The sequence below is a fragment of the Rhinolophus hipposideros genome (assembly GCF_964194185.1).
Source record: "Rhinolophus hipposideros genome assembly, chromosome: 8".
NCBI classification, from domain to species: Eukaryota; Metazoa; Chordata; class Mammalia; order Chiroptera; family Rhinolophidae; genus Rhinolophus; species Rhinolophus hipposideros.
In genome coordinates, this window is record NC_138054.1 from 4,367,675 (window position 1) to 4,393,585 (window position 25,911).

The following is a 25,911-nucleotide window of genomic DNA, read 5'->3' on the forward strand; positions in this document are numbered from 1 at the left end:
AGAAAGAATCTTTCCTGTATCTGAGGGATACTATGCCACCTGAGTTTCTAGAACTTTCTCCCTTACCATATTTAGGTGCAAAGATTGAGGTCTGTACAAAAGCCAGATGGCTGGTATTTTGTCGCTATCTGTCCACAAATCTCTGGTGAGGTCTTCCTGATCTTTGTTTCCCTTTGTTAAAATAGGCTAATTTGATTTACAGACATACTTTCCCTATGGTTAAAAATTTAAAAAACTTCTAAAGAGCACAGAAATATTATGGTTAATAGACAATGTTGGATCCAATGTCTAGGTAGTTTCAGTTTTGTAAAACTTATCAGGAATCAAGTATAATAGCTACACTTGCTCACCATGGAAATCTTACAAGAAGAAAATTTAAATGTCCATTAGCATGTTTATACAAGTTTAAAGGTTGTTTTTTTGCACTGTGGCCCAAACTTAACTTGTAATACATTATTGTATATTAAATAGATGGTGATGAAGAAGCTACAACAACTGTAATTATGGCCTGAGGTGTTCGGTTTTTTTATAGCATTAAACTCTAGAGCCCCAAGTCTAAAGAATTGACTGTAGTCTACGGAGATAACTGCATTATTCTAAACGGAATTAAATAACCTGTCTAGGGCTATTGATACTTTCTCTCTGTAACACACATCACTAGCCTATCAACAACATAAAACTTGCTCAGCACTAGGTCTGCTCTTCTGGGACAAAAATGCACCAGCTGTGAGTTATAGGAAATATTAGATGACTTCTGAGACTCCCCTCCCCATGGTAACTTAATAGGTGAGTGATGGAAAGAGGCCTTTCCATCTCTTTGGTTATTAGACAGAAATCTCAGGAACTTTCTAAAGTCCTTGCCCATAGAAATAACAGGAGTAAAAAAGGGCATTGAGTGCTGACCACACTCTGAACATCAAGGAAACAACTGTGAAAATCTTTCCTCTCCTTGCTCTTCTGGCCAAACTCTTTAACCCACTTGATTTAGAACCATCAGAAAAATTTCAAAACAAAAAACAAGCAGAGCCTGTTTAGTTTTGATAAGCCAGGCACCTCCTACTTCACCCTCAGCCCTTCTCTGCCCCTACGCCCTTGCATTTCAGTTGATCCCTGTGACATACAACCAGCGGGCACTGGCCTGGCTAGGGGGGATCTCCTTTCCTGAACTTGGGTGCAGCAAGGCGTCTGAGACCCCAGCAGAGTCCCAGCTTTTAACCTTTTTGTTGGAGTTCCTTGGGAAAGTTACTTTGTGCCTCAGTTTCTCATCTGTTAAGTGGGACAATGCCCCCACCTCAGAGAACAGTTATGAAGACCAAATATAAGAAGCACTGTGTGGCCCTCAGGGCTCCAGCTGACCCAGACTGTCCCAGCTTCACAACATTGATTGCGGAAAGGGGAGGAGTCCCTACAGACACACTGGAAGTGTCATGACCTCTCTGTGGTTTAGAGATCCAGGGGAGAGGCCAAACTATGCTGCAAGAGAACAGCAGAGGGAGAATATGGTAGGAGACCACTCAAGGCCAGCCTGGAAGATGGGGGGACACACACACAATGAGGGACACTTGCATGCATTTGGCTTGGGGTGTGAAAGTAACTGGCTTTGCCTTTACACTTGTGCACACTGCTAATACCTTCCAAGTGAAATGGAGAAATCATCAGTTAGAGATATGAAAACAAAAACAGACCAAAACAGAAGGTGCGGGGAAGAAAGTGGAGGCAAAAAAGTAAACAAAGAGGAGGAGAAAGGGGAGGAAGAGGAGGAAGAAAAGGAGAAGCAGCAGCAGAAGGAGGAGGAGCAGGATCAATAGGAGGAGCAGAAGGTGGAGGAGCAGGAGGAGGATCTGGAGGAGGAGGAGGAGGAGGAGGAGGATCTGGAGGAGCAGGAGGAGGAGGAGGATCTGGAGGAGCAGGAGGAGGATCTGGAGGAGCAGGAGGAGGAGGAGTAAGAGGAGGAGGATCTGGAGGAGCAGGAGGAGGATCTGGAGGAGCAGGAGGAGGAGGATCTGGAGGTGGAGGAGGAGGATCTGGAGGAGCAGGAGGAGGAGGATCTGGAGGAGCAGGAGGAGGAGGAGTAAGAGGAGGAGGATCTGGAGGAGCAGGAGGAGGATCTGGAGGAGCAGGAGGAGGAGGAGTAAGAGGAGGAGGATCTGGAGGAGCAGGAGGAGGATCTGGAGGAGCAGGAGGAGGAGGATCTGGAAGAGCAGGAGGAGGAGGATCTGGAGGAGCAGGAGGAGGAGGAGCAGGAGGAGGATCTGGAGGAGCAGGAGGAGGATCTGGAGGAGCAGGAGGAGGAGGATCTGGAGGTGGAGGAGGAGGATCTGGAAGAGCAGGAGGAGGAGGATCTGGAGGAGCAGGAGGAGGAGGATCTGGAGGAGCAGGAGGAGGAGGAGTAAGAGGAGGAGGATCTGGAGGAGCAGGAGGAGGATCTGGAGGAGCAGGAGGAGGAGGAGTAAGAAGAGGAGGATCTGGAGGAGCAGGAGGAGGATCTGGAGGAGCAGGAGGAGGAGGATCTGGAAGAGCAGGAGGAGGAGGATCTGGAGGAGCAGGAGGATCTGGCAGAATAAGAGCAGGAGGAGCAGAAGGAGGAAGAGGGGCTGCATCCACCTCTACAAGATTCATCACAAAATGCAGGTACTAAAAGCTTCAAAGAAGTGGCTTGAGGCCATGTTCACTTTAGAAGCACCTGCTGTCTCTTCCATGTGGCCCTCACCACTCACGTATGGATTTAGAAACGGTGGCACTTGACCAATCAAATGAGTTGGGGTTAGAAGCAAGCAGCAAATGAGAGCGCGTATAGGGATCTTATCTTAAAGTTACCTCAGACAGCCCACTGTCCAACATCTATCCAAATTTCCCACAAGTCACCCTGCACCTCTGACCTCTGTAAGCCCCGTAGTAAAGGCAGCTGGGGAAGCCTCCTACCGGGAAGGAGTGGCTTGCCGCAGTGGTTAGTTCCAGGGCACTGGAGTCGGCCTGCGGGGGGTCAACGTTAGTGTTATTACTTGCTAGTGATGTGACTTTGGACAAGTTACCTAATGCCGGGGACTGTGAGGTAGTCTGATACCTGGAACCTCTTCTACCTCAGGTTCCAAACAGATCGACAAGACAGAGTGAGGCAGGTGAGGGCAGAATCTACCCTGGATCACTGGGAAGGGCTTGAGGTTGGCATGCTTGCATCGTACAGACTCACCGGCACATCCTGGCAGGCTGGGCCAGCCTGGCTTCTTCGGGGTGCTGCCCAGAGATGGCCTGATATGTGATGACACAGGACCCACTCCCTGCATGTAGCTCACGCCCAAGGGGAAAAAGAAGGGAGCGAGTTCCCTTTCCTTCCTCGGGGTTTCACGTGGAGGGAATAGGGGCAATAGGGAAGCAGTTCTCCTCAACACTTCGCCTTTCTGGGCCCCAGTTCCTCACACGTAAAGCAGGGATGATCTGATTATCAACCTCCTAAGGCTCTGATGAGGATCCAGCTCATGAAAAGCGTTTCACCTCATGCCTTTTGGGGTCACTGCCCAATGACTGCTTGTGTTAATTATTAGGAGGACGGGGTGAGTGCAGCTCTTATTCCAAGATATTATTCCTTTGCACAGTGAGCTGCCGTCTACATTTGAAACCGGCAGGACTACCCTGCAGTAAGTCTTCAAATTTTGGGAATTACGATATGGAGAGCTGTCAGCGCTTGGACACATCACGTGACATGAAAATTTGTAGGAATGATATTGTGAGAATGACATTTGGGAGAACATCTACATATCTACAGTAATTCAGCTGCAAACTCCACTGAGAAAATCTGCCATGTTCAAAGATAAACCAAAGATTGCTTTAAAAGAGGAAAGGGCATGGACATTTTGGAACATGCAGTTTTCTACTAACTTGAATCCAAGGCCAGGATGCACTCACAGGGTAGGAGTGCCCCGTACCTCCCGCCACACTCAGAGTTCTATGGCCAAACCTGAGACACCTTCCATCCAGAGGTGACATAGCCAGCAACTGCAGCTGATTTTCATGAGAAATTGTCCTAGCCCTGACCACAGGAAACCAAGATTCATTTATTCACTAGACATTCATGGAATGCCTCCTAGGAGTCAGGTCTGCTAGTGTCAGGAAACAGTGGAACCCGGCTCTGCAGACATAGAGCGACAGACCCTAAGCTCCACAAACCATTTGTTATAGCTGGATGCGGGCAATGGGGCAAAGTGCCTGCACTGTGATGGGGTATCACTGCAGGGCTGGCCTGGGCCTGGGGAATCGGGCTAGCCTGGTCTCCAAGGAGCTGCCAAATGAGAGCAGCACTGGAATGGGAAGACCCTGCAGAGGGGAGGTGCCTGGTGCATTCTGGGAGCCCAGCACAGGCCAGAGCATCTGGGAGAGGCAGGCAGAGGTAAGCGAGGGTCTCAGAGTGGCTTGAAGGACTTGGGTCCAGGGTCTAGCCCCGGACCCGGGAGGCCACTAAAGAGTGTTTGAGCAGGTAGTGATGTGAGGGGAAGGGAGGCAGGCAGTGAGGATGGAGTCAAGAGAGGTAAGAGGTGGAGTAAGAGACTAATGCGTTGGCAGGTGGCTTAGCCGACGTGATGGGAAGACTCCAAGCAGAAAAACGAATCCAATTCAGATAAAACAGACGCCTGCCTTCCCCGCAAGCACTCGGCCGGCTTCTGCCATGAAGCGGCCATCAGTGCATATGCTAGCTGGGGCTGGGAGTGAGCAGGATCCAGGGGAAGTCGTGAAGCAAGCCCCCATGAGTGCATGCTGTGATTACCCTCCCACGTGGGGGTGACGTCACATGTGCCAGCTACTTTCCCCCAGCCTCCTGCTGGAGCATCATAAACACCAGTAAAACACAAGCAAGAAAGAGGAAAATAAATTAATACCACTTTCTAAAAATAGGAGGGAAATGAATCCGTGTAATTTGCATTGAGAAAACAAGTTTTTCCTAGACAATATTTTAACCTTAAAGAAGTGGAGGGTGTGATTTAATTAGGGAAATGCCATAAAAAAAAATCACACTGAAAGACTTAAGAGAGTTAATCTCCTAATGAATGGTGCCTGGAGAAGTTTGGGGAAGATAGCTGGACATTCCAAAATCAGGAAACATGGCCCAAAAGGAGGAAAGTTAACTCAGGACCCATTCTTCTACATACAGTCCCCTTAGTACGTCTGTCCTGATCTCTCAGAAACAGCACTGGGAAACCCCTTCGGCTGGACTTCCTGGTTTCAGGTCCCAGCTCAGCTACTTACTAGATGTGTGACCACCAGCAAGATACTCAACTTCCCTATATCACAGTTTCCTCAGCTGCGAATGGAGATAATTACAGTACCTCCCTCATAGGACGCAAGTTGTGAAGAAACATAAGTTAGTATGTGTCAAACACTTAGGATTAAATATTACATATAAGTTACTATCTGCAAGTTATTTAGAAAAGTGACTGATGTACAAGCACTACGTAAATGTCTTATTTATGATCACCGTCACTAGATAAAAAGGGACCACAGATGCCCTGTGCAAAGCACCAGCATTCAATGTTCTTCATGTAAAGCAGACCTGGCTCACGTCCTTCTTTATTCCAGTAAACAAGGGCTCTATGCTTCCTGAACTCTTCTGCCTGTATGGAGCGCCTGGTCGACCATGCCTGCCCCGCTGGTGGAGGTGGCTTAGCTTTCCTGTCCCCATCCACCGGGTTCTGGGCATAGGCTGATGCACGGATGTTGTCCTGGCTGAGCCGCAGCGGCATGTCGGGGAACTTCTATCAACACTGAACCCCACATCTTCTGAATCAGGAGTCTAATGAGCAGCCTATCTAGGAACCACGGAATAGGCGAGTCCAGAAGCCCTTCCTGGCCAGTGTGCTCTGACTTCCCAGGTTCAGGTGTCCCACGTAGTCCTTCCCTGGGGGTACATTCTCCTGCTTTGTTCAGGTGTCTGCTCACCTGTCACCTTGGAGGCAAGCTCCCCACCCCTCTGGTGGAGGTCACTCACCGCCACCCTCTATCCCTGCACTCTGTGCGCGTTTTCTTACAGCATGCCTCCCTGCTAACTATCACACATCTAACTGGTCATTGTCTGCCTTTCCTCAATTGCCTAAAAGCTCCACAAGAGCAAGGCTTTGCCCGTTTTCTTCTCTGCTCTAGTACAGTGTCTGCCACGTGGTGGGCGTTTAGTGAATACGTGTGGGATAGAACGTCAGCTCACAGGGGAAATGTGCATGTCTCTCTGGGACAAGGCCTGCACATTATCTTCCTGGGAAATCTGTAAGAACAGCATCAGCGATACCAGGTCTTCAGGTTGGGGCTGGGGTCAGAGATTGGGCCTGGCCTACCAGGGGCTTTCAGAAGGAATTCTGAGCATCTCGGGTGTCAGAATCTCTTATAATGCTTATTAAAGCTGCAAGTTCTTAGTCTTATTCCAGACCACTGGATCAGGATCTCTGGGTGCCAGGGAGGGCCCAGGAGTCTGGATTTTAACAACCTTCTGGGGATATTATGGATCCCTAGCCTGAAAGCTTCAATCTAGCTTGTGATGCAATGTTCCTGATACAAACTCCATTGAGTACCAATATATGAAAATACTTTACTTTTCCACCTCTTCAGTTGCCCCACAAATAGGTCATGACAAACAATGGCAGCTCTCTGAAGGTTATACTTGGCAAAACAGAGGTAGTGAAGGCCAGCTGCACTCCCAGCCAGAACTCTGCCAGCATTTAAACCTGGCAGGCCGGCAGGCAGGGCTGTGCGCCAAACCGGGGCTTTTTTACCCCTCCCAAATATTCCCTTAACGATCAGGTGCATATTAGGCTCATGTCTCACTTCTGGGTTTGGACAGGCTATGTGGGGCCCCACAGTGTGTTAGACTTGATCAGGAAAGATTCATCACCTAGAAGGTGGAGAGAAATTCAATTCACCCACATTTCTAGCCTCGCTGCAGACCAACTGTCACAGGAAATTAAACAGCTAGCAAGGGCAGCTGCTTGGTAAAACAAAACCAATGCCAGCATCAGGGAACTGCTCAGTGGTGACTTGGTCCAGGACAGGCAGCACCTCTCCCAAGGCTGGAGGGGCTGGCCGCTGGGCTGTACTCACCTGGCATCACACCTTTGATGTCACTTTCGGGGTTCATGCAATTCTTCTGTGTGAAGTGAAGGATCAGCTTCTTTGCAGACTCAAACTGCTGGGTAGCCATCAGCCACCGGAGGGACTCGGGGAATACCCTTCAAAGATACAAAGGGAATTGGTGAATGTCTTCTGATTCTGAAGGGCATCAAGAAGTGCGGCTTATGTCCTGGCCCCGTGAACTTTGCAGAAGTTGGTGTGCTGTGGGGGGCCAGTGAGTGCTCAGGACTCTCATTAGCCCAATCAGGGGCGATAAGACTGTGGGCACTGGAATGATGCCAATTTTCTTTTAGAAAGTATAAAAATTGTGATTTTTAAAATGTGCAGATAGGAACAACATGCTACCAACTAGTGTATCAAGAAATCAGTGTATGAATACTTTTAGAAATAACCATGGATTTCAAAAGCTTGTGTAAGCAACTCATTGAAGGGCTGCGTTTGTTATATTTTGTCACAAAAAACAAATAATAGGATAATTTTAAGTTAAAAAATGCCCCCAATATTAGCAACCTGACAATTATTTTCAGATCTTGAAGATTTGCAGACTGACTTTCATGGGGCTTACCTATAGAATTAGTTTCATCTTGCTGTTAACTGTAAGTCCCCTCTCCCTGAGATGATGCCATAACACAGTAGTTTCCAAGTTTTAGTAGCAACAGATTCCTTGTTTGTTCGCTTTTAGGATAAAATCTTGTGAAGAGTGCCAATAGAAAAAAAGCTAGTGTTTTGTTATCCATGCATTTTGTAAGTTTCCATTTATGACAACATTTATAAGACAGTGACAGAGAACAATATGCCTGTTTGGAGCAGGGGTCAGCTCACATTTTCTGTAAAAGTCGAAAGAGTCAGTATTTTAGACTTTGTGAGCCATAACGTCTCTCCTGTAACTCCTCAACTCTGCTTTGTATGCAAGCAGCCAGACAACACGCACAGGAATTGGTGTGGCTGTATTCCCTTAGAACTTCATTATATAAAACACAGTGCTCTGACTGGGAGGAGCAAAAACTGGAAATCAAAGTTAAGGATGACAGTCTTAGCCTTTGTCAGCCCAGGGCTTCAGTCATCGCTGTATTTTATTTCAGTTATATCGTGTCAAGGAGTCATGATTGACACTGATTAGGTTATTGTAACCACCAACACCTGCTCTGCCAGCTCTGCAGAGTCTCTCCTTAAAGTAATCCAGAAGCCAGAAAACTTTATCAGTGGTAAATTTTTATTTCAAAGTCACATCACTAACGATATCTAATAACTGCTGTCTCTCTCTTACCTATCTGAACAAAAATCAAGTTTCTACTCGCTTGTGACTGCATTTTGCAGGAAAAGCTGGGCAGGTTCCCACTGAATTCAGTGGTACCTTTGGGATGGTCTGATCTGAATGTTAGTCCATGCTGGAGACCTGGGGGACTTCTCAAAGAGTTACAAAGCCACCCTCCTGCACAGCTGCACCGAAGTGCAGGGGGCTGTGTGCCGGCCCAGAGGAGACGTAGCACCAAGCATTAAGATAGGCTCAGAAAGTCTCATGTCTTTTTCATCTGGGATCCCAATTGGAAAGTCACTGAGGCATAGGTTTCAAATTGTAGGTACTGACTTTTAAAAAAGTAATCAAAGTTAATGTTTGTTTTATTGGCCTGTAGTTTTGACACATTGAGTAACATAATTCAAGCAAAGAGAAACAATCAGAATATAACATTACAGACAACAATATTATGTAGATATTAACTAACATCTTGCCATATTTTTATCAGATTTTCTCTTCATAATGAAATAACCTAACAGAAGTTCCAACCTCTATACTGCTCATGTATATTATTTGAATATTTTTTATCTATTTGAGTTTAGTGTCATTTTTTTAATTTCTTGAGATAGACACATGGATTGTTAACTTTAATTCTTACTTTCTAATATATGCATTTCAGGCTTCAGAGTCTCATCTAAGTATCCTTTTAGTTACATTTTACAAGTTTTGATAAGTGGATGCTGCTGTGATTTGATTCCAAATATTTTGTGATTTCTACCAGAGTTTTTTCATATCTGTTATATACACATTATGAAACATTTCCAAACATATAGGTTTTGAGATGGGGGTAGTGGTGAGGTTGTAATCTTGTTTCATTAATTTTTAACTTTATTAAATCATGATCAGAAAACACAGTCTGCATTACTGGCCTCTTTAGGACTCCTTGGGATACAAGGCATGATCGAACTTTGTGTATCTTCCATTTGTTCATGCAGGATTCTGTACACAACTATTAAATAAAACCTATTCTTGGTGTTGTACTTTCTCCACTTTAATCTGCCTGATCAAGTTGTTGAGAAGTGGGTACTCTGCTCCACTGATTGTAGATTTTAAGTCCTGATTTGGGCAGAGTCCTCTGTGCCCGGGCCATTCTGAGTAGAAGACACGATAGTGTGTGATGGCAGGAGCCTAGGTGCTCATGAAGGGCACTTCTATGAGCAACACTGGGGGGTCTGGCTACACACACTCATGACAGCCAAGAAGAGCCCCCAGTTTCAAGATAAAACCCCATATGATGTCCGACTACATGACAGGCCACCTTCCGTCACACATGCCTATTGGGCATAGCGGCAGAGCAGAGCCCAGATGGCTCCACCTGGCTGTGTTCTGTGTGTGGGACCAGGGAGCCACTCGGACCACAGTATGCTGTCCAGTGGGGGGGAGTGGGTGGCCACATCACCAACACCACGGCAGAACTGCTGCCTTCTCCACCAAGAAACATTTAGGAGCAGTTCAAATATACCCAGCCACTTTAGGAAAATCTTTTGAAAACCAGTTAACATGTTAATCTGACAGCCCAAGTTGTTCTGCAGGTGGTCTCTGAAGTATAAAATATGGTACACAACACGTGCAAGTTTTGAGTTCTTTAAAAATAAATCAAATGTTTATGAAACTAACTCCACAGCAGGGAATTGATTTTGAAAATCAAGACCATAAATGAATGTGAAGCAGGTGAAGAACAAGGCCAAGAGAACATAGGCAGGAGGGGGAGGAGCCCCAGCTGCACCTCCACCCTGGGCAGGGCGGGGCGGATCCCAGGCACGCAGGGCTGGACACGCAGGGCCAGTAAGTGAGCAAGGGAACATCATCCACAACAGAACATTAGGTTATGTTCTCAGCAAGCTGTAATCCTCTTCCTCGATTTCCCTTAAAGCTTTGCCAACGGTGTCAGGATTGGAGGTGAAGAACCATGATGAGGTGCTCACTATCAAAAGTTCTCACCCCTGAATGGGAAGCGACAGCTCCAGGAAAATACAAAGCCACGTGTGTTTAATGTCACTTTGTTGTCAAGGAAAAGCCCTGCATTATGCATAAAAGGCAGCCATTTTTGTTATTGAAATCCCATCAGTCTAGGCATTAAAACCCAGTGAGAAGAGCAGCTCACGCTCATCTCTCATCAGGACCCACAGAGCCTTGACCTTCAGAGGAGTCTCTTTTTCCCAGGTGTTGAGACCACAGACAGAGACCAGAGTCCCCCAGGGAAGGCATCACGTGCAGCCCGGTGGTGCACGGGCTTGCAGGCTTCAGGGATGCTGCCCTGCTCAGAAGTGGCCTGTTATCTCTATCACTAATTTTTGTCACTCCCAAATTGTGCCTAAAGACAACAGAGTTTTGATAACCAAAAATTGATAGAAATAAATGCCCTTATGAGAAATGACAATGAGAAAAAAGAAAGTTTCTTCCTAGAGAATTTGAGAATTGCAAAGCTTACAGAAAAGGTTTCAAGAATGGCACCATTCACAAATACATGGTGTGATCTTAGGATTTCAGAAGTGGTTGTGGGTTCTTTTGGAATTCAAACATTCATCTAGTCACCAAATTATTTGTTTTCTAATATATACCGAGCATTGTCACTACAAATACATTCCAAATAAATACATTCCTGACCTCAAGGAACTTAAGAGTCTTATAGAAGGAGATCTCTGTAAATAAATGGGTAGATAAACAAAGTCCTCTCCTCTCCTCTCCTCTCCTCTCCTCCCCTCCCCTCCCCTCCCCTCCCCTCTCCTCTCCTCTCCCTTCAAGTGATTTGCATACAATCCTGCACAGTAGGAGACACAATGGCAGGCCAAAAAAGAGAGTGGATGGTTCTAGGAAAGGTGCTATAGGGGTGCCAGGGAAGGCTCTGTAGAGGTGGCATATGCTTGGGCTGTCTTGGGAGGTGAGTAGGTCAAATATAGCGTGCCATGGGGTGTGTGTGGGGAAAGGATCCGAAGAGGAGGCAGAGGGCCATGAAACAGCATGTCAGGTTTGGGCAGCTGCGAGCTGGTAGACCCTGATGCTAGATGTGAGATGCGAAGAGATGAGGAGAGGAGAGAGAGGCAGGACCCAGGGAGTGGAGGATCCTGCACATTATGGACCATGATAAGCAGCAGCCATCCCACTGGGACAAAACCGAAGTAAAGAAGCAGGGCTCTCCCTGGAGATTGGGCACGGGATAACGAGCAAACTCCCATGGGCCACACATCCTGCCTCCAGTGGCAGACGGCACGGCAATCACCAGGCATACTTCTACACGTTTCCCATGTTTGATTCTTTCAAGCTTGTTAAACGATAGTAATATCATCTCTGTTTCACAGAGGAAAACTCAGGCATAGAAAGTTTAAGGACATCATTCAAATCCCAGAGCTGTTAAGTGGCAGAGCTGGATTTGAACTCAAGCAGACTGACTCAGGAGCCCACATTCTTCACCTCAGTGGATAAAGAGAGAAACCCCACATGCCTAGACGGCACTCAGACAACTGACGCTTGGGAAACACTCCTCGATTGATGCTCTCTGAGGTGTTTCAGAATGCTACAAGCCCAAAGGGCACGTTCATGGAATACTAAAGTTCTACAATGTCCCCCACATGTTTAAATTTGCTGCGAAGCCATAAACAACTCATTGCACTGAGGCCTATGAGAAACACAAGGGTTGGCTGCTCGAGTTTGGATTATGAGCAGTGTGGCCACTTTACGGGAACTTAATGAAATTTTTCTTGACAAGTACATAATGTAATAAGACCATGCACATTAAAAAGCTAGCCAATGGTCCAGGATCTGGGAGGAACAGAACTGAACCTTCAAGAAATCGATCATTTTTAACGAAAACAAAAGAGCATTGTAGGCAGCTGGAGGCCACATTTGCCTGGTGACACTCATGTGTGGATGGTGAGAAAGTGACCTTGAGGATGACTTCCACAACCATGAAAGGTAACCAGGCATGGGAGCCATAGTGGCTTCTCTGGGAGACAGCTAGCTTTGCAGTGGCTGCTAGAAGCAGGCTATGGGAAAAGGAAGTGATCTATGGAGTGAACGGAAAAACAGAAAGTTTCAAAAGCTGGAAGCATTTAATTTTTTCAAGCTCATTATGTAGTAGTACTATTATTATGCCTCTTTTACAGACGGGAAAACTGAGGCAAAGAAAATCCAAGTACATAGCTATTAAAGTGGCAGAGCTGGATTTGAATGTAGGCAGCCTGACTTGAGAAATTCTCAGGCTGTGATTGCTCTAAGCTGGTGGTTCAATGGGCTTCTGTGGAAAGGATGTGGGCAAAACTAAAAGTCTCTACTGGTCCTGCACAGTCCTAAAGCCCTTGCAGGAAGCGAGGCGCAGAGTAAGGGCAAGCGAAAAGCACTGCTGGGCTGAAGTCTCATCTCACCCTGCTAATGGACCTCTCACCCCACGGCAAAGGACAGGTCTGTCCTGAGGCCTCCGAAATGTGTTCAGGGTGGTTAGAAGGTTCACAATCCCTTATTCACAATCCCAGAATCCAAAAGCCTTTTCCCTTAATTTACTTGGCAATGAAACCTGAACTGGCTTGAACTCACTGGAGGCAGAACAAGACTGAATGGATGATAATGTCTTAAGCCTTCAGACATTATTCCTCATGTAGCACAGATATTGCACTGCAGAAATATTGACTATCTGAGCCAAGTAGCCAGAGACTATGATGAGGGTCCGTCACGTATTTCTGATAGACGATGGTGGGGCTGCACATGGACAACACATACGGTGTCTGCCAACTGCCCACGTGATGCAGTGCTGTGTGGGGTGCTCTGCCCGGTTCCCCTGATGTCATCCTCCTGGCAACAGTCAGAAGTGGGATCACCATCAGCAGAGAGTTACAGCTCAGGAAACTGGAGTCAAAGTCTGGCTGTGAAATTCATTTTAATTAGGCAAACCACAGATCAATCCATTCCCTACTTAAAAATTAAAATATTCCAGAGAAGACAAAAGCCCTCCTTGACCTCTGGCCCCAATCCCAGTCCCCCTGCACTGCCCTCCTCCCCACCGGGGCTAACCTTCCACCTGCTGGGTGGATCCTTCCAATCACTCTGGGCGCTCACACAGCCATCTATCTCAGCGCTCCCTCCGCTACCTCACATTGCGCCTATTTTCAGAGAAAAATGCCAGTTTCTCTCTCAAAAATTTTCTTCTTTCCAGACTGCCACACATTTGCTACCCACTGGTCCAGAGACTGTCACGCCTACGTGTTGTGCACAGTAGCTCCTCTCCGGATATAACCTCACTAACTTCCTACTAAGGACACTAATGCAAAGGGGATCCAACCTTAGAACAACCTGAGCAACATGATTTTCCAACATGCAATTGGAACATAACACCACCACATGGATGTACAGGTCACTTCTCCTGTGGCTTCAATTATTCTACAAAGAGCCAAGAATCAGAAATTAAGTGAAGAAAGCCCTGGCTGAATAACATGGAGGTTACAGAAGCCATCCACTGAAAACACAGACTGTCTCCAGAGGACCCTGAGGTTCTCCCTCACACACCTGAGTTCTGGTTTAGAAAGCACCAGGCCACAACAGGAATGGGGAAGGCACTGGGAGCAGAGAGGGGCTTTCTGACTCAGGAAGACAGCCGGACAGCCACCAACATGGGAAAGCACAGGTGTCCCAACCCCCATCAGGCAAGTACAAGACTTCACACACCACGGACCCTGTGGAAGGGACACGCTACTGTAACATGGACATGCCTGGTGCCAAAATGGAAACCCTTGAATCAATCACTCACCAAGAAAGGGCAAAGTTACAAAACTAAACTTCAGAGTCAGCGTGGGGGGTCTCTGATTTGCACTTAGCCCAGCCCTGGGGCACATGGTAGATGAGCTGAACCCCTACAATGCCCTCCCGGGAGGAACAACAGCGGCAGGGTCAGATCTGGAACTTGGTCCTTAGACCCCTAGACCAGTGTAGTTTTCGCCGCATCACACTATGTTTACAATATTGCTTAAAAAGTAGAAAAGTTTTTAAAGAAAAATACTCACCAAATAGCTACAATGAAATGTTGACTGTTAAAGGGTTATAAGGAATATTTATTTACATGGAATCATTTTACCAATGGTATCACGTAAATAATGTTACTATATCAAGATAGAAAAAATTTCCACACTTTCCTAATTGATACCACTAGACAGTTGTCCCTCAAAGCTGAGTGTCAATGTGCAATTCAAACAAGAACTCTATCTGCTCCTCTTTTTAGTAGCCCCTATTCACCGCATGGCTTTCAGACCACGATACTTATGATTCGATAGCAGTATGTTTCTTCTGATACACTTTCCGATCTTTGTCTGGACTCCTGCTTTTTCTATTATTTGGCTAAGTCTCAAGCCGATCTGATTTACATTCACGGATCTGGTTTACATCTTGTCCCTTAACCTGTAACTCAGTAGAATCAGTAATTAAAACTTAATACTGTGATCCTTTCATAACACTATGAAGTTGATATTTTTTCTTTGACATTTGAGAATAAAACCAAGTATTCCTTCTACCCAATTGTAGATCTGACACAGACAAGTATACTAGCTAGGCTAATTCATTTAACACCTGCTCTGATAAAATGCCAGCTTGGCAATTCTCTACATTAAAAGCATATCTATCCTCTTTAAATTAATGAAAACATTCATTCATAAAATATAGACAGGAAATAAGATTAACTGCTAACACTGTTAATTTTATCCTCAAGTCGTTTGCTTTCCTGAAGTATTTCGTTTTAGGGTGATACACGTGTAGACAGGTATGCCTTCATGTGATGCAACATGACATCATCCATGAAGTAAATGTGTATTAAGAATGCTCAACCTGCCAGGAGAAAAAAAATATGTAGATTAATAAATGCTTTACAGGGTAAGAGCTTCTATCAAACATGTTACCCAATGTAGAGTGAACGACACAGAGCAGATGGTGGAGAAGAATTATGGAAGGCTGTATAGAAATGAAGTTTCTCTGAATATGTATGTACAAGTATATGAAAAGAATCTTAGGCTGCATGAAGGGTGCTTGTGATTTAAAGAAGTGTTTCTAGCTGTTGACACTTTAGGGTTCTATCAAGTATCAAGAGGATAGGAAATTCTGAAAAGATTCTCCAAATTAAAAAAAACAAAACTAAATCAAAGTCTAGAATTGAATTAAATACCTGTTGGGAGAAAATCTTACGTTTTTGTTTCAAAGAGCTTACAAAAATATAAATATAATCTTAGTTCCAGCAGGCAAATTTTCACTTGGATCTTTTTTAAAACTTTAGTTCTAGTTGGTATATACAAAAAATAAGGTAAGTAGGTTCAGTTCAGGAGATAGCAAATGGATATGAATTAGCTCTTGAAAAAAAGTCAAGTTCATAATTTCAGTTATGAGTTAACTTAGTAATTTAGGGAGAAGGTATGCATATCATGAAACCAAATAAAAGTTGGCTCTTAGGATGGTTAAACCCCAAAGTTTTCCTAAGGCAAATGAACTCTTCTTGCAAGTCTCTTTGTAAAACAAAGAATCTTTCATAGTTTAATTGGCCATCCCATTGATTTACCTGTCACATAAACTCAGAACTTTGTGTCTCTATTGATTATCAAAATGATATATACAATTTCAGAAAAATGGCGGCGTGAGGTGAGCCTCTGTAACGCTCCCCTGGAAGTTACAACGAATCGGACAACAATAACTCCACAAAGGACTCCTTGCACAGCAGACAGGGAAGACGAAGAGGCCGACTACTGAATTCACCTCCAGGTGGGTGAATCGCGCGAGCGGGGGAGGAGGGAGAGGAGAAGTGCGGAGACGGAGCCGCGCGGGCGCAGGACACAGACCTAGCTCAGTGCTCGGAGCCCGCTGCTCCCGGGAACTACCGCCGCTGCGGGAGAGGGAAGGACTCGGACTGCTAGGGCTCCGCTTACGGCACAAAGGGCTGAGGGGGCAGCATACAAAACCGCTGAACCCAACGCTCGCTCACGGCAGACCTCGGAGCAAAGACTGAGGGAAGAGGGATGAAATCGGTGGGTTAAGCCCTCACTGCCGAGCGGAGAACGGAAGCCTTAGGCACGGAGACTAGCCGCCCCCTCCCTACCCTCCCAGAGCTCGCCCCGCCCCCACCTGCCCGGTGCTAGAAGCGATAAAGTAGCAGTGTCGGATCAAAGGACAGAATATTTGCTGCTCTGAGAACTGTGGACCGCAGATACAAATTCGCAGCTCAACTAGTTCCGGCAAAGGGGAGGGAGCTGTGGAAGCAGGACTGGCTGTGGTGGTGGTCGCCGCCATTGCTTTGGGCCACCTCTCACAACTCACCCCGCCCCTGGCCCCACCTATCTGGGCGGATCCCTGCAGGAGTAAACAGAACTGCTGAAACAAACGGGCTCTGAATCTGGTGCAGAAAGAGCTTTGGAACTCCAAAAGCTCTTCGCATACCTATCAACCTGTTGCAGAAGACACTCCTGTAGATGTCTAGGAAGAGAAATAGTAAATCAGTGATTGCCATGAATAACCAAGGCAACAAGATAGCTCAGAAAGAAAGTGAAAAGTCTCCAGAAAAGGAATTTAGAGATATGGACCTTTGTGATTTAAATGACAGAGAATTCAAGATCGCAATTCTGAAAAAACTGAACGAGATGCAAGAAAACACAGAAAGGCAGTTTAATGAACTCAGAAACACAATCAAAGAACACCATGAGCATTTTACAAAAGAGATTGAAATCTTGAAAAAGAACCAAATAGAATTTCTGGAGATTAAGAACTCAATAGAAGAAATTAACAATAAAATATCCAGCTTAGGTAGTAGAGTTGACCAGATGGAGGAAAGAATCAGTGACATCGAAGATAGGAACCTGGAATTTACACAGAGGGAAGAAGAAAGAGACTTGAGACTTAAAAGAAATGAAAGAACTCTACAAGAACTTTCTGACTCCATCAGAAAGAGCAATATAAGAATAATGGGCATACCAGAAGGAGAAGAAAGAGGGAAGGGAACAGAGAATATATTCAAACAAATCGTCAATGAGAACTTCCCAAACTTGTGGACAGAACTGGATCCTCGAATCCAAGAAGCAAATAGAACACCTAATTACCTCAATCCCAACAGGCCTTCACCAAGGCACATTGTATTGAAGCTGTCTAAAATCAATGACAAAGAAAGAATCCTCAAGGCAGCCAGGGAAAAGAAGACGGTAACTTACAAAGGAAAGCCCATTAGATTATCATCAGATTTTTCAGCAGAAACTCTACAAGCTAGGAGGGAATGGAACCAAATATTCAAACTATTGAAAGAGAGAAATCATGAGCCAAGAATAATATATCCAGCAAAGATCTCCTTTAGATATGAAGGAGGAATAAAGACCTTTCCAGACATCCAGAAGCTGAGAGAATTTTCTAATACACGACCTGCACTACAAGAAATACTAAAGGAGGCTATTAGACCACCATCAACAGGGACAACTTGTGGCAACCAAAACAGAAAAAGGGGGAGCGTAAAGGCCTGAACTGGAATATGGGAATAGAGAAAGTAAGCGTACTGAAGAAACTGGAATACTCTAAATATCAAACTTTCTTTTACATAAACTCAAGGGTAACCACTCAAAAAACATCCAAATCTGAAATATATACTGTAATAAAAGAAGAAACAGAGGGAAACATCATAGAATACCACCACACAGAAATAACAGACAACAACAAAAAGGCAAAGAAACAATGGAGACACAGCCTTACCAGAAAACTAAAGACAGAATGACAGGAAATCCTCACATATCAATAATCACCCTAAATGTAAATGGACTGAACTCACCAATAAAGAGACACAGAGTAGCAGATTGGATCAAAAAACTAAACCCAACCATATGCTGTCTCCAAGAGACACATCTCAGCTACAAGGACAAGCATAGACTCAAAGTGAAAGGGTGGAAATTGACACTCCAAGCAAATGGTACCCAGAGAAAATCAGGTGTTGCCATAATGATTTCCGATGAAACAGACTTCAGGGTGAAAAAGATAACAAGAGACAAAGATGGACATTTCATAATGGTAAAGGGGACTATACAACAAGAAGACATAACAGTCATCAATATTTATGCCCCCAATCAGGGAGCACCGAAATATACCAAGCAACTACTAACAGAACTAAAGGGAGAAATTGACCAAAACACAATTATACTAGGGGACTTAAATACATCATTGACAGCTATGGATAGATCATCCAAACAGAAGATAAATAATGAAATCGCAGCCCTAAATGACACATTAGATGAATTGGACATAATTGACATATATAGAGCACTTCATCCTAAAACATCAGACTATACATTCTTTTCTAGTGTACATGGAACATTCTCAAGGATAGACCATATATTGGGACACAAAATCAGCCTCAGCAAATTTAAGAAGATTGAAATCATACCAAGCATATTCTCTGATCACAAAGCTTTGAAATTGGATATCAACTGCAAAAAGAAAGCAGGAAAAAACACAAATACATGGAGATTAAACAACATACTTTTAAAGAACGACTGGGTCAAAGAAGAAATTAGAGGAGAGCTCAAAAGATACATAGAAACAAATGACAATGAAAATACATCCTACCAAAATTTTTGGGATGCCGCGAAAGCAGTTTTAAGAGGGAAATTTATATCATTACAGGCCTATCTCAAGAAACAAGAAAAATCCCAAATAAATAACCTCATGTTACACCTTAAAAAACTAGAAAAAGAAGAACAAGCGAAACCCAAGGTCAGCAGAAGAAAGGAAATAACAAAAATCAGAGCAGAACTAAATGAAATAGAGAACAAAAAGACAATAGAAAAAATTAATGTGACAAAAAGCTGGTTCTTTGAAAAGATTAACAAAATCGACAAACCCTTGGCTAGACTCACTAAGATAAAAAGAGAGAAGACACTAATTAACAAAATCAGAAATGAAAAAGGGGAAGTTATCACGGACACCACAGAAATACAAAGGATTATCCAAGAATACTATGAAGGACTATATGCCACCAAATTTAATAACTTAGAAGAAATGGACAAGTTCTTAGAAACATATAGCCTTCCAAGGCTGAATCATGAAGAACTGGAAAATCTTAACAGGCCGATCACCAGTAACGAAATTGAATCAGTCATCAAAAACCTTCCCAAAATCAAAAGTCCTGGACCAGATGGCTTCACCAGTGAATTCTACCAAACCTTCAAAGAGGATCTAATACCAATCCTGCTCAAACTCTTCCAAAAAATTGAAGAACAGTCAGTACTCCCTAACTCATTTTATGAGGCCAACATTACCCTGATACCAAAACCTGGTAAGGACAACACAAAAAAAGAAAACTACAGACCTATATCTCTGATGAATACAGATGCTAAAATCCTAAACAAAATTCTAGCAAATCGAATACAACAATGCATTAAAAAGATTATTCATCACGACCAAGTGGGGTTCATCCCCGGGGCACAAGGATGGTTCAACATTCGCAAATCCATCAATGTGATACATCACATAAACAAAATAAAGGACAAAAATCATATGATTCTATCAATTGATGCAGAAAAAGCATTTGATAAGATACAACATCCATTTATGATTAAAACACTTACTAAAATTGGTATAGAAGGAAAATACCTCAACATAATAAAGGCCATATACGACAAGCCCTCAGCTAATCTCATAATTAATGGTGAAAAGCTGAAGCCCTTTGCTCTACGTTCAGGAACACGACAAGGTTGTCCCCTATCACCTCTGCTTTTCAACATAGTGTTGGAAGTCCTCGCCAGAGCTATCAGGCAAGAGAAAGAAATAAAAGGCATCCAAATTGGGAATGAAGAAGTTAAATTGTCACTCTTTGCAGATGACATGATGCTATATATAGAAAACCCTAAAGACTCCACCAAAAAGCTATTAGAAACAATCAATGAATACAGTAAAGTTGCTGGCTACAAAATCAACGTACAAAAGTCCATTGCTTTCCTATATACCAACAATGAAATCTCAGAAAAAGAGATAGAAAAAACAATTCCTTTTGCAATTGCAGCAAAAAGAATAAAATACCTAGGAATAAACTTAACCAAGGATGTGAAGGATTTATATGCTGAAAACTATAAGACATTTTTGAAAGAAATTGAAGAAGACACAAAGAAATGGAAAGACATTCCGTGCTCATGGATTGGAAGAATCAACATAGTTAAAATGGCCATATTACCCAAAGCCATATACAGATTTAATGCAATCCCCATTAAAATCCCAATGGCATTTTTTAAAGAAATAGAACAAAAAATCATCAGATTTGTTTGGAACCACAAAAGACCCCGAATAGCCAAAGCAATATTAAAAAAAAAGAACAATACTGGAGGTATCACACTCCCTGATTTTTCCTTGTACTACAGGGCTACAATAATCAAAACAGCTTGGTATTGGCGGAAAAACAGACACATAGACCAATGGAATAGAATTGAGAACCCAGAAATAAAACCACATAAATATGGACAGATAATTTTTGACAAAGAAGCTAAAAACATACAATGGACGAAAGACAGCCTCTTCAATAAATGGTGCTGGCAGAATTGGATAGCTACGTGCAAAAGAATGAAACTGGACTGCTATCTGTCACCATGTACCAAAATTAATTCAAAATGGATCAAAGACTTAAGCATAAGACCTGACACAATAAACTGCATTGAAGAAAACATAGGTACTAAACTTATGGACCTTGGGTTCAAAGAGCATTTTATGAATTTGACTCCAAAGGCAATGGAAGTAAAAACTAAAATAAACAAATGGGATTATATGAAACTGAAAAGCTTCTGCACAACAAAAGAAACTATTGACAAAATAATGAGGCAACCAACTGAATGGGAGAAGATTTTCGCAAACAGTTCCTCTGATAAGGGGCTAATATCCAAAATATACAAAGAACTCATGAAACTCAACAACAAAAAAACAAACAACCCAATTGAAAAATGGACAGAGGACCTGAGGAGACATTTCTCCAAAGAGGATATACAAATGGCAAATAGACATATGAAAAAATGCTCAACATCGCTAATCATCAGAGAAATGCAAATGAAAACCACAATGAGATATCACCTCACCCCAGTCAGAATGGCTTTCATCAACAAAACAAATAGTAACAAGTGTTGGAGAGGCTGTGGAGAAAAAGGAACTCTCATACACTGTTGGTGGGAATGCAGACTGGTGCAGCCGCTATGGAAGGCAGTGTGGAGGTTCCTCAAGAAATTACGAATAGAATTACCATATGACCCAGCAATCGCTCTCCTGGGTATCTACCCAAAAAATATAAAAGCATTTCTCTATAGAGACACGTGTACGCCAATGTTCATTGCAGCTTTGTTTACGGTGGCCAAGACATGGAAACAACCAAAATGTCCTTCGATAGATGAATGGATAAAGAAGTTGTGGTACATATACACAATGGAATACTATTCGGCGTTAAGGAAAGATGATATAGGAGCATTTGTGACAACATGGATGGACCTCGAGAGAATAATGCTAAGTGAAATAAGTCAGACAGAAAAAGCAGAGAACCCTATGATTTCACTGATATGTGGTATATAAACCAAAAAGAACAAGACAAACAAATGAGAAACAAAAACTCATAGACACAGACAATAATTTAGTGGTTACCAGAGGGTAAGGGGGTGGGGGGTGGGTGATGAGGGTAAAGGGGATCAAATATATGGTGATGGAAGGAGAACTGACTCTGGGTGGTGAACACACAATGGGATTTATAGACGATGTAATACAGAATTGTACACCTGAAATCTATGTAAATTTACTAACAATTGTCACCCCAATAAAATTAATTAAAAAAAAAAAAAAAAAAAATGATATATACACAAGCTCCATACTTCTTCCACAATAGAAAAATTATGGAGAGAATCTATCAGGAGTCTTGGGTTTATAGACCAGATTTGTGACCTTGGGGAAGTCACCTACCCCTCTAGGCTTCAGTTCTCCGACATCTATAGAATGGGTGTTTGGTGAGGGGGGTGGAATGACACCAACGCTTCAGTCAGCTCCAATCAAGATTTACATATTTCAAGGGGCTAATGGTTACTGTTGCCTCCTTCTGGAAGGTGAAAAAGATGCTGATCATGGCAATAAATTGAATATTCTATTGCTGCTTTAAGTTTTGGCCAGGCAGAATGAAGTCAGTTCCTAAAATGTCTTTGGTGCTAGCCTTTTAAATATTGAGCAACTCTGAACGTGTAACAATTGGGATAAATTAAAAATGTCCCTCAGTGAATGTTGTAAACAGATGAATGCTAGGAATTCACCAGAAAATATTCTGTAGCTGGGTTAGTTTTCCCCACTTTCTCCCTTCTGTGCTCTTTCTCTGTCTGCTCCTTTGACTAGTAGTTTATCCACGTAAGCAATTATCAGGCCGCAGAAAGAATATAGCATATGGGACATTCAAAATGTAATGCTATAGGGGGAATTAATTTGGCATTTTTGCTAATGATAAAAAAAATTAAAAAAAGAGATATTGAGAAACAAATGGAGGAGGTAAGTAGGCAGAAGGAACAAAGGGTTTATGCAGCCTCTTCTGACTGGAATTCTATTGGCACCTCTGTATTAGCAGCCTGTCAAGGGAGTCCAGTCCACCTCGCCCTGGAATCAGCCTTTCCTGACCTGCCGATCCAATCTCATCTCCCACAGCAGGAGATGGAGTCCACCCAAGCCATCCTCACTGACTCATCATCCCGGTGGCGCTGCTGGTTCCACCCTGACCGCATACAGGGCTCTGGAAAGTGGCCTCTTGCTATTACCATGCTCAACTCTTAACTCCTACAGAAAAAGTCACAGCTTATTACCAAAACCCAACGACTGAGTGAGGCCATCCTGATCTCCTGTCCAGGACTCCCACTTCTTTTGACACTGGATGTGTGCTTTGCCAGAGTCCCTAAGGCCAACTGACAGGGGCTGGGCCCCTCAGCCTCTCTATCCATCCACATGGATGGTTGCCCCCAAGGAGGTAACCACTTAGCAGCTTCGTTAGATACCTGTCACCAGAGGGCCATCTACCCACTTTCTGCCAGCTGCCAACAGCTCAACTCCACCACTCCTATAAAACACATCCATGCACATGCATGGGCTTCTTGAGGTTGCAGGGCTCAGTGGTCCTCCAGCTGGCCTTTAGCAATCTCCAGCTTCCTGGGGGGGGGAGGGGGAGGGGTGAAGGATAGTGACATGGAATGTTGGCGCTCATTCTAGGCATGGGGACAGAGACGACAAAGAGGTAACACTGGCCTTCAGAGCATAGGCTAGGTCCAGTCCCACTTTCACAGGCCCTTCTCCGCTTCTACTAGGAAGCAGTTTTGTTGACCACAGGGGTTCCTATTATTTTACATAATCTCTGCATACTCAGAGTTGAAAATGGGCAGCCTCTTGCCTGAGGGTTCTCTAAAATTCCATGCCATCAGCAAATACCATAACACCAATTTAGATAATATTTTGATTTCACTTTTAATTGTTCATTCAATGTTTATGAATAAAATGTTGGCTACCATTTTCATTTATATATTTTGCCTTTGGTCAGTATTGCTCCATCGAGATAATTTTGAGACAAATTGAATTTGACTAGAGTTTTTATTTGCTTTAAGTTTTGTAGAAGTCTCCCAAAATTAACTATCTGATAACTTGTACAAATAATTATTGCAGATTTATTCAAGATCTCAGAGACTATATGCTTTTTATGATTCACATCTTCCATTTTCCTTTGAGGAAAACAGTTTCCTATGTGACTTAACTGTTGGTAAAACTGAATTCCGACTCCCTCCTGGTGTGCAGGGAATGCCAAGGCCCCTAGTTTACCTGTAACCGAGTTTGAATAATGTGGTATTTTAACCCCCTTTTGAAATAAAACTTTTTTTGATAGAAGAAGATGTGTCCCTCAAGTGTGTGTACGTAATTAAAAAAAGGCTGATAATTGCTGAAATTTACACACACACACACACACACACACACACACACACATATATATAATTTTAAAGGGTCTTATAAAATCATTCAACAATGACAAGAGCAAAATTAATTCATCCACTTAAATTTTTATTGAGCCCCTATTAGGGAAGGTAATGATATACCAACTATTGTACGAAATGTTTTGTAAATGTTAAACAATATGCTAAATAAAAAAGAGGAACTAGAAAATTCTTCCTGGGTGAGAAGCTTAGCTCTGTGACGCACATACCGGTCTTGGCGACCCAGGGGTCTCCCCCGCCTCCGCCCAGCATTTTGGATCCTTTCTGAAGGCCCAGCAGCATCATGGCACGTGTGACCTGAGCTGAGAGGCTGGCGGTTTTCTGGTTCTGGAGTTGCCCACTGGCTTTCGGACCTTGGCCTCACGTACCAGGTCTGGGATGGTGAGCAATCTCTCTGTGCCTTAGTTTCTCTATTCGTACTGATGGCCATCCTAATACTGGCTCCAGAGGGCTCATGGGAGGATTTCAAGGGCTCAGTTATAGAAAGTGCTTAGCAATGCCTGATAGAGCAAACCCTCAGAAAGGTTAAAAATTAGTATTATTCTGGCCAAAATATTTCTGATGATATTTAAAAGAGCTAGGGATATTTAGGACCATTTACATATTGGAATTGTTAGCAAATTATTATTTTTCTGAATATCTAACCTAAGGCCATTTAAATGTTTTACAATGGTGTTTTCTTGAAATTATTAAAAATTAAAATCCCTTTTAGCACACACCTTTTTTATAAGGGATGCTGTTTTACTTCTCCACGCAGTGAGTTCTATATGACAGCACACTCTAATTTCCTCTGTTTCAAGCTTTATCTTTTACTAGGGGAATTGATACCAGTTACACAGTGCAGCTTCATCTTTCTCTGACTTTCTTGTTATTTCCCATGTGTTTTGTTGTCTTCTTCTTAATGCTTTTCCAGATGTTTTCAATGATCATGTTGGCTGCCAACAGCCCTTTTCTCTTGTCAGAATGAAATTCCAATGGAACAAAGTGCAGTTAATAATTCACCATCTTCACGCATCTCCAACATGTCTGCTGTTCATTCTTGAAGCAGTTCATTCAAAACACACATGTTAGGTGAATCCATGATGAGATCTTTCCTAACTAGGAACTTGGTTAAAAGTCCTGGTGGTGTTTAAGAAACTGTACCTAGCGCTGCCCTGCAGGGGCACAGGGGCATGTTTGTGAGCAAACACTGCTGGAAAGGCGTCCCATTGCTGCTGTGCAGAGGCCAGGTAAGCAAGGTGGGAGGAACCTTTCTCTTCCATTAACCTTGGTCACAAGCCATAATTTAAGACTCCAAACCGTATATGCATATGGGTTTGTGTTCTCATAGAACAGATAATATGGTTAGATCCAGTGCCGAGATTTTTTTGGGGCTTATTTCATCAGTTCTAGCAATTTCTATGACTTCTACTGTCTAGGATAATCAAGACAGCTTTGCTCTCTGCAGTGGAAATGGATTGGGCCCTGCATGTTATCTCCTCGACCTTCAAGGATGGCCATCTGTCGTCTCATTTCCCTCCAGAGCTGAGAGACCTCTTCCTACCA

The 25,911-nt window shown here is 43.5% G+C and overlaps 2 protein-coding genes across 5 annotated transcripts in view; one reads left to right on the forward strand and one right to left on the reverse strand.

Moving 5' to 3' along the window:
- PSMG4 (proteasome assembly chaperone 4) overlaps nt 1-24,260 on the forward strand; it is a 56,406-nt gene extending 32,146 nt beyond the window's left edge. The window contains exons 3-4 of one of the 2 annotated variants that reach the window (XM_081057275.1): nt 15,993-16,129; nt 22,965-24,260. In XM_081057275.1, coding sequence (XP_080913401.1) covers nt 15,993-16,117 — 125 coding nt within the window. In that variant the 3' untranslated portion in view covers nt 16,118-16,129; nt 22,965-24,260. Of the gene's footprint in view, nt 1-15,992; nt 19,163-22,964 lie in introns of those variants that run through there. The other variant, XM_081057274.1, reaches the window with a different exon arrangement.
- The window catches only part of SLC22A23 (solute carrier family 22 member 23), a 181,613-nt gene that overhangs the window by 18,723 nt on the left and 136,979 nt on the right, over nt 1-25,911 (reverse strand). For all 3 annotated transcript variants that reach the window (XR_013993856.1, XM_081057273.1, XM_081057272.1), the window contains exon 5: nt 7,078-7,205. Coding sequence is in view for 2 of the 3 variants with exons in the window: in XM_081057273.1 (XP_080913399.1) it covers nt 7,078-7,205 (128 nt within the window). In the remaining variant the exon portion in view is untranslated. The remainder of the gene's footprint in view (nt 1-7,077; nt 7,206-25,911) is intronic.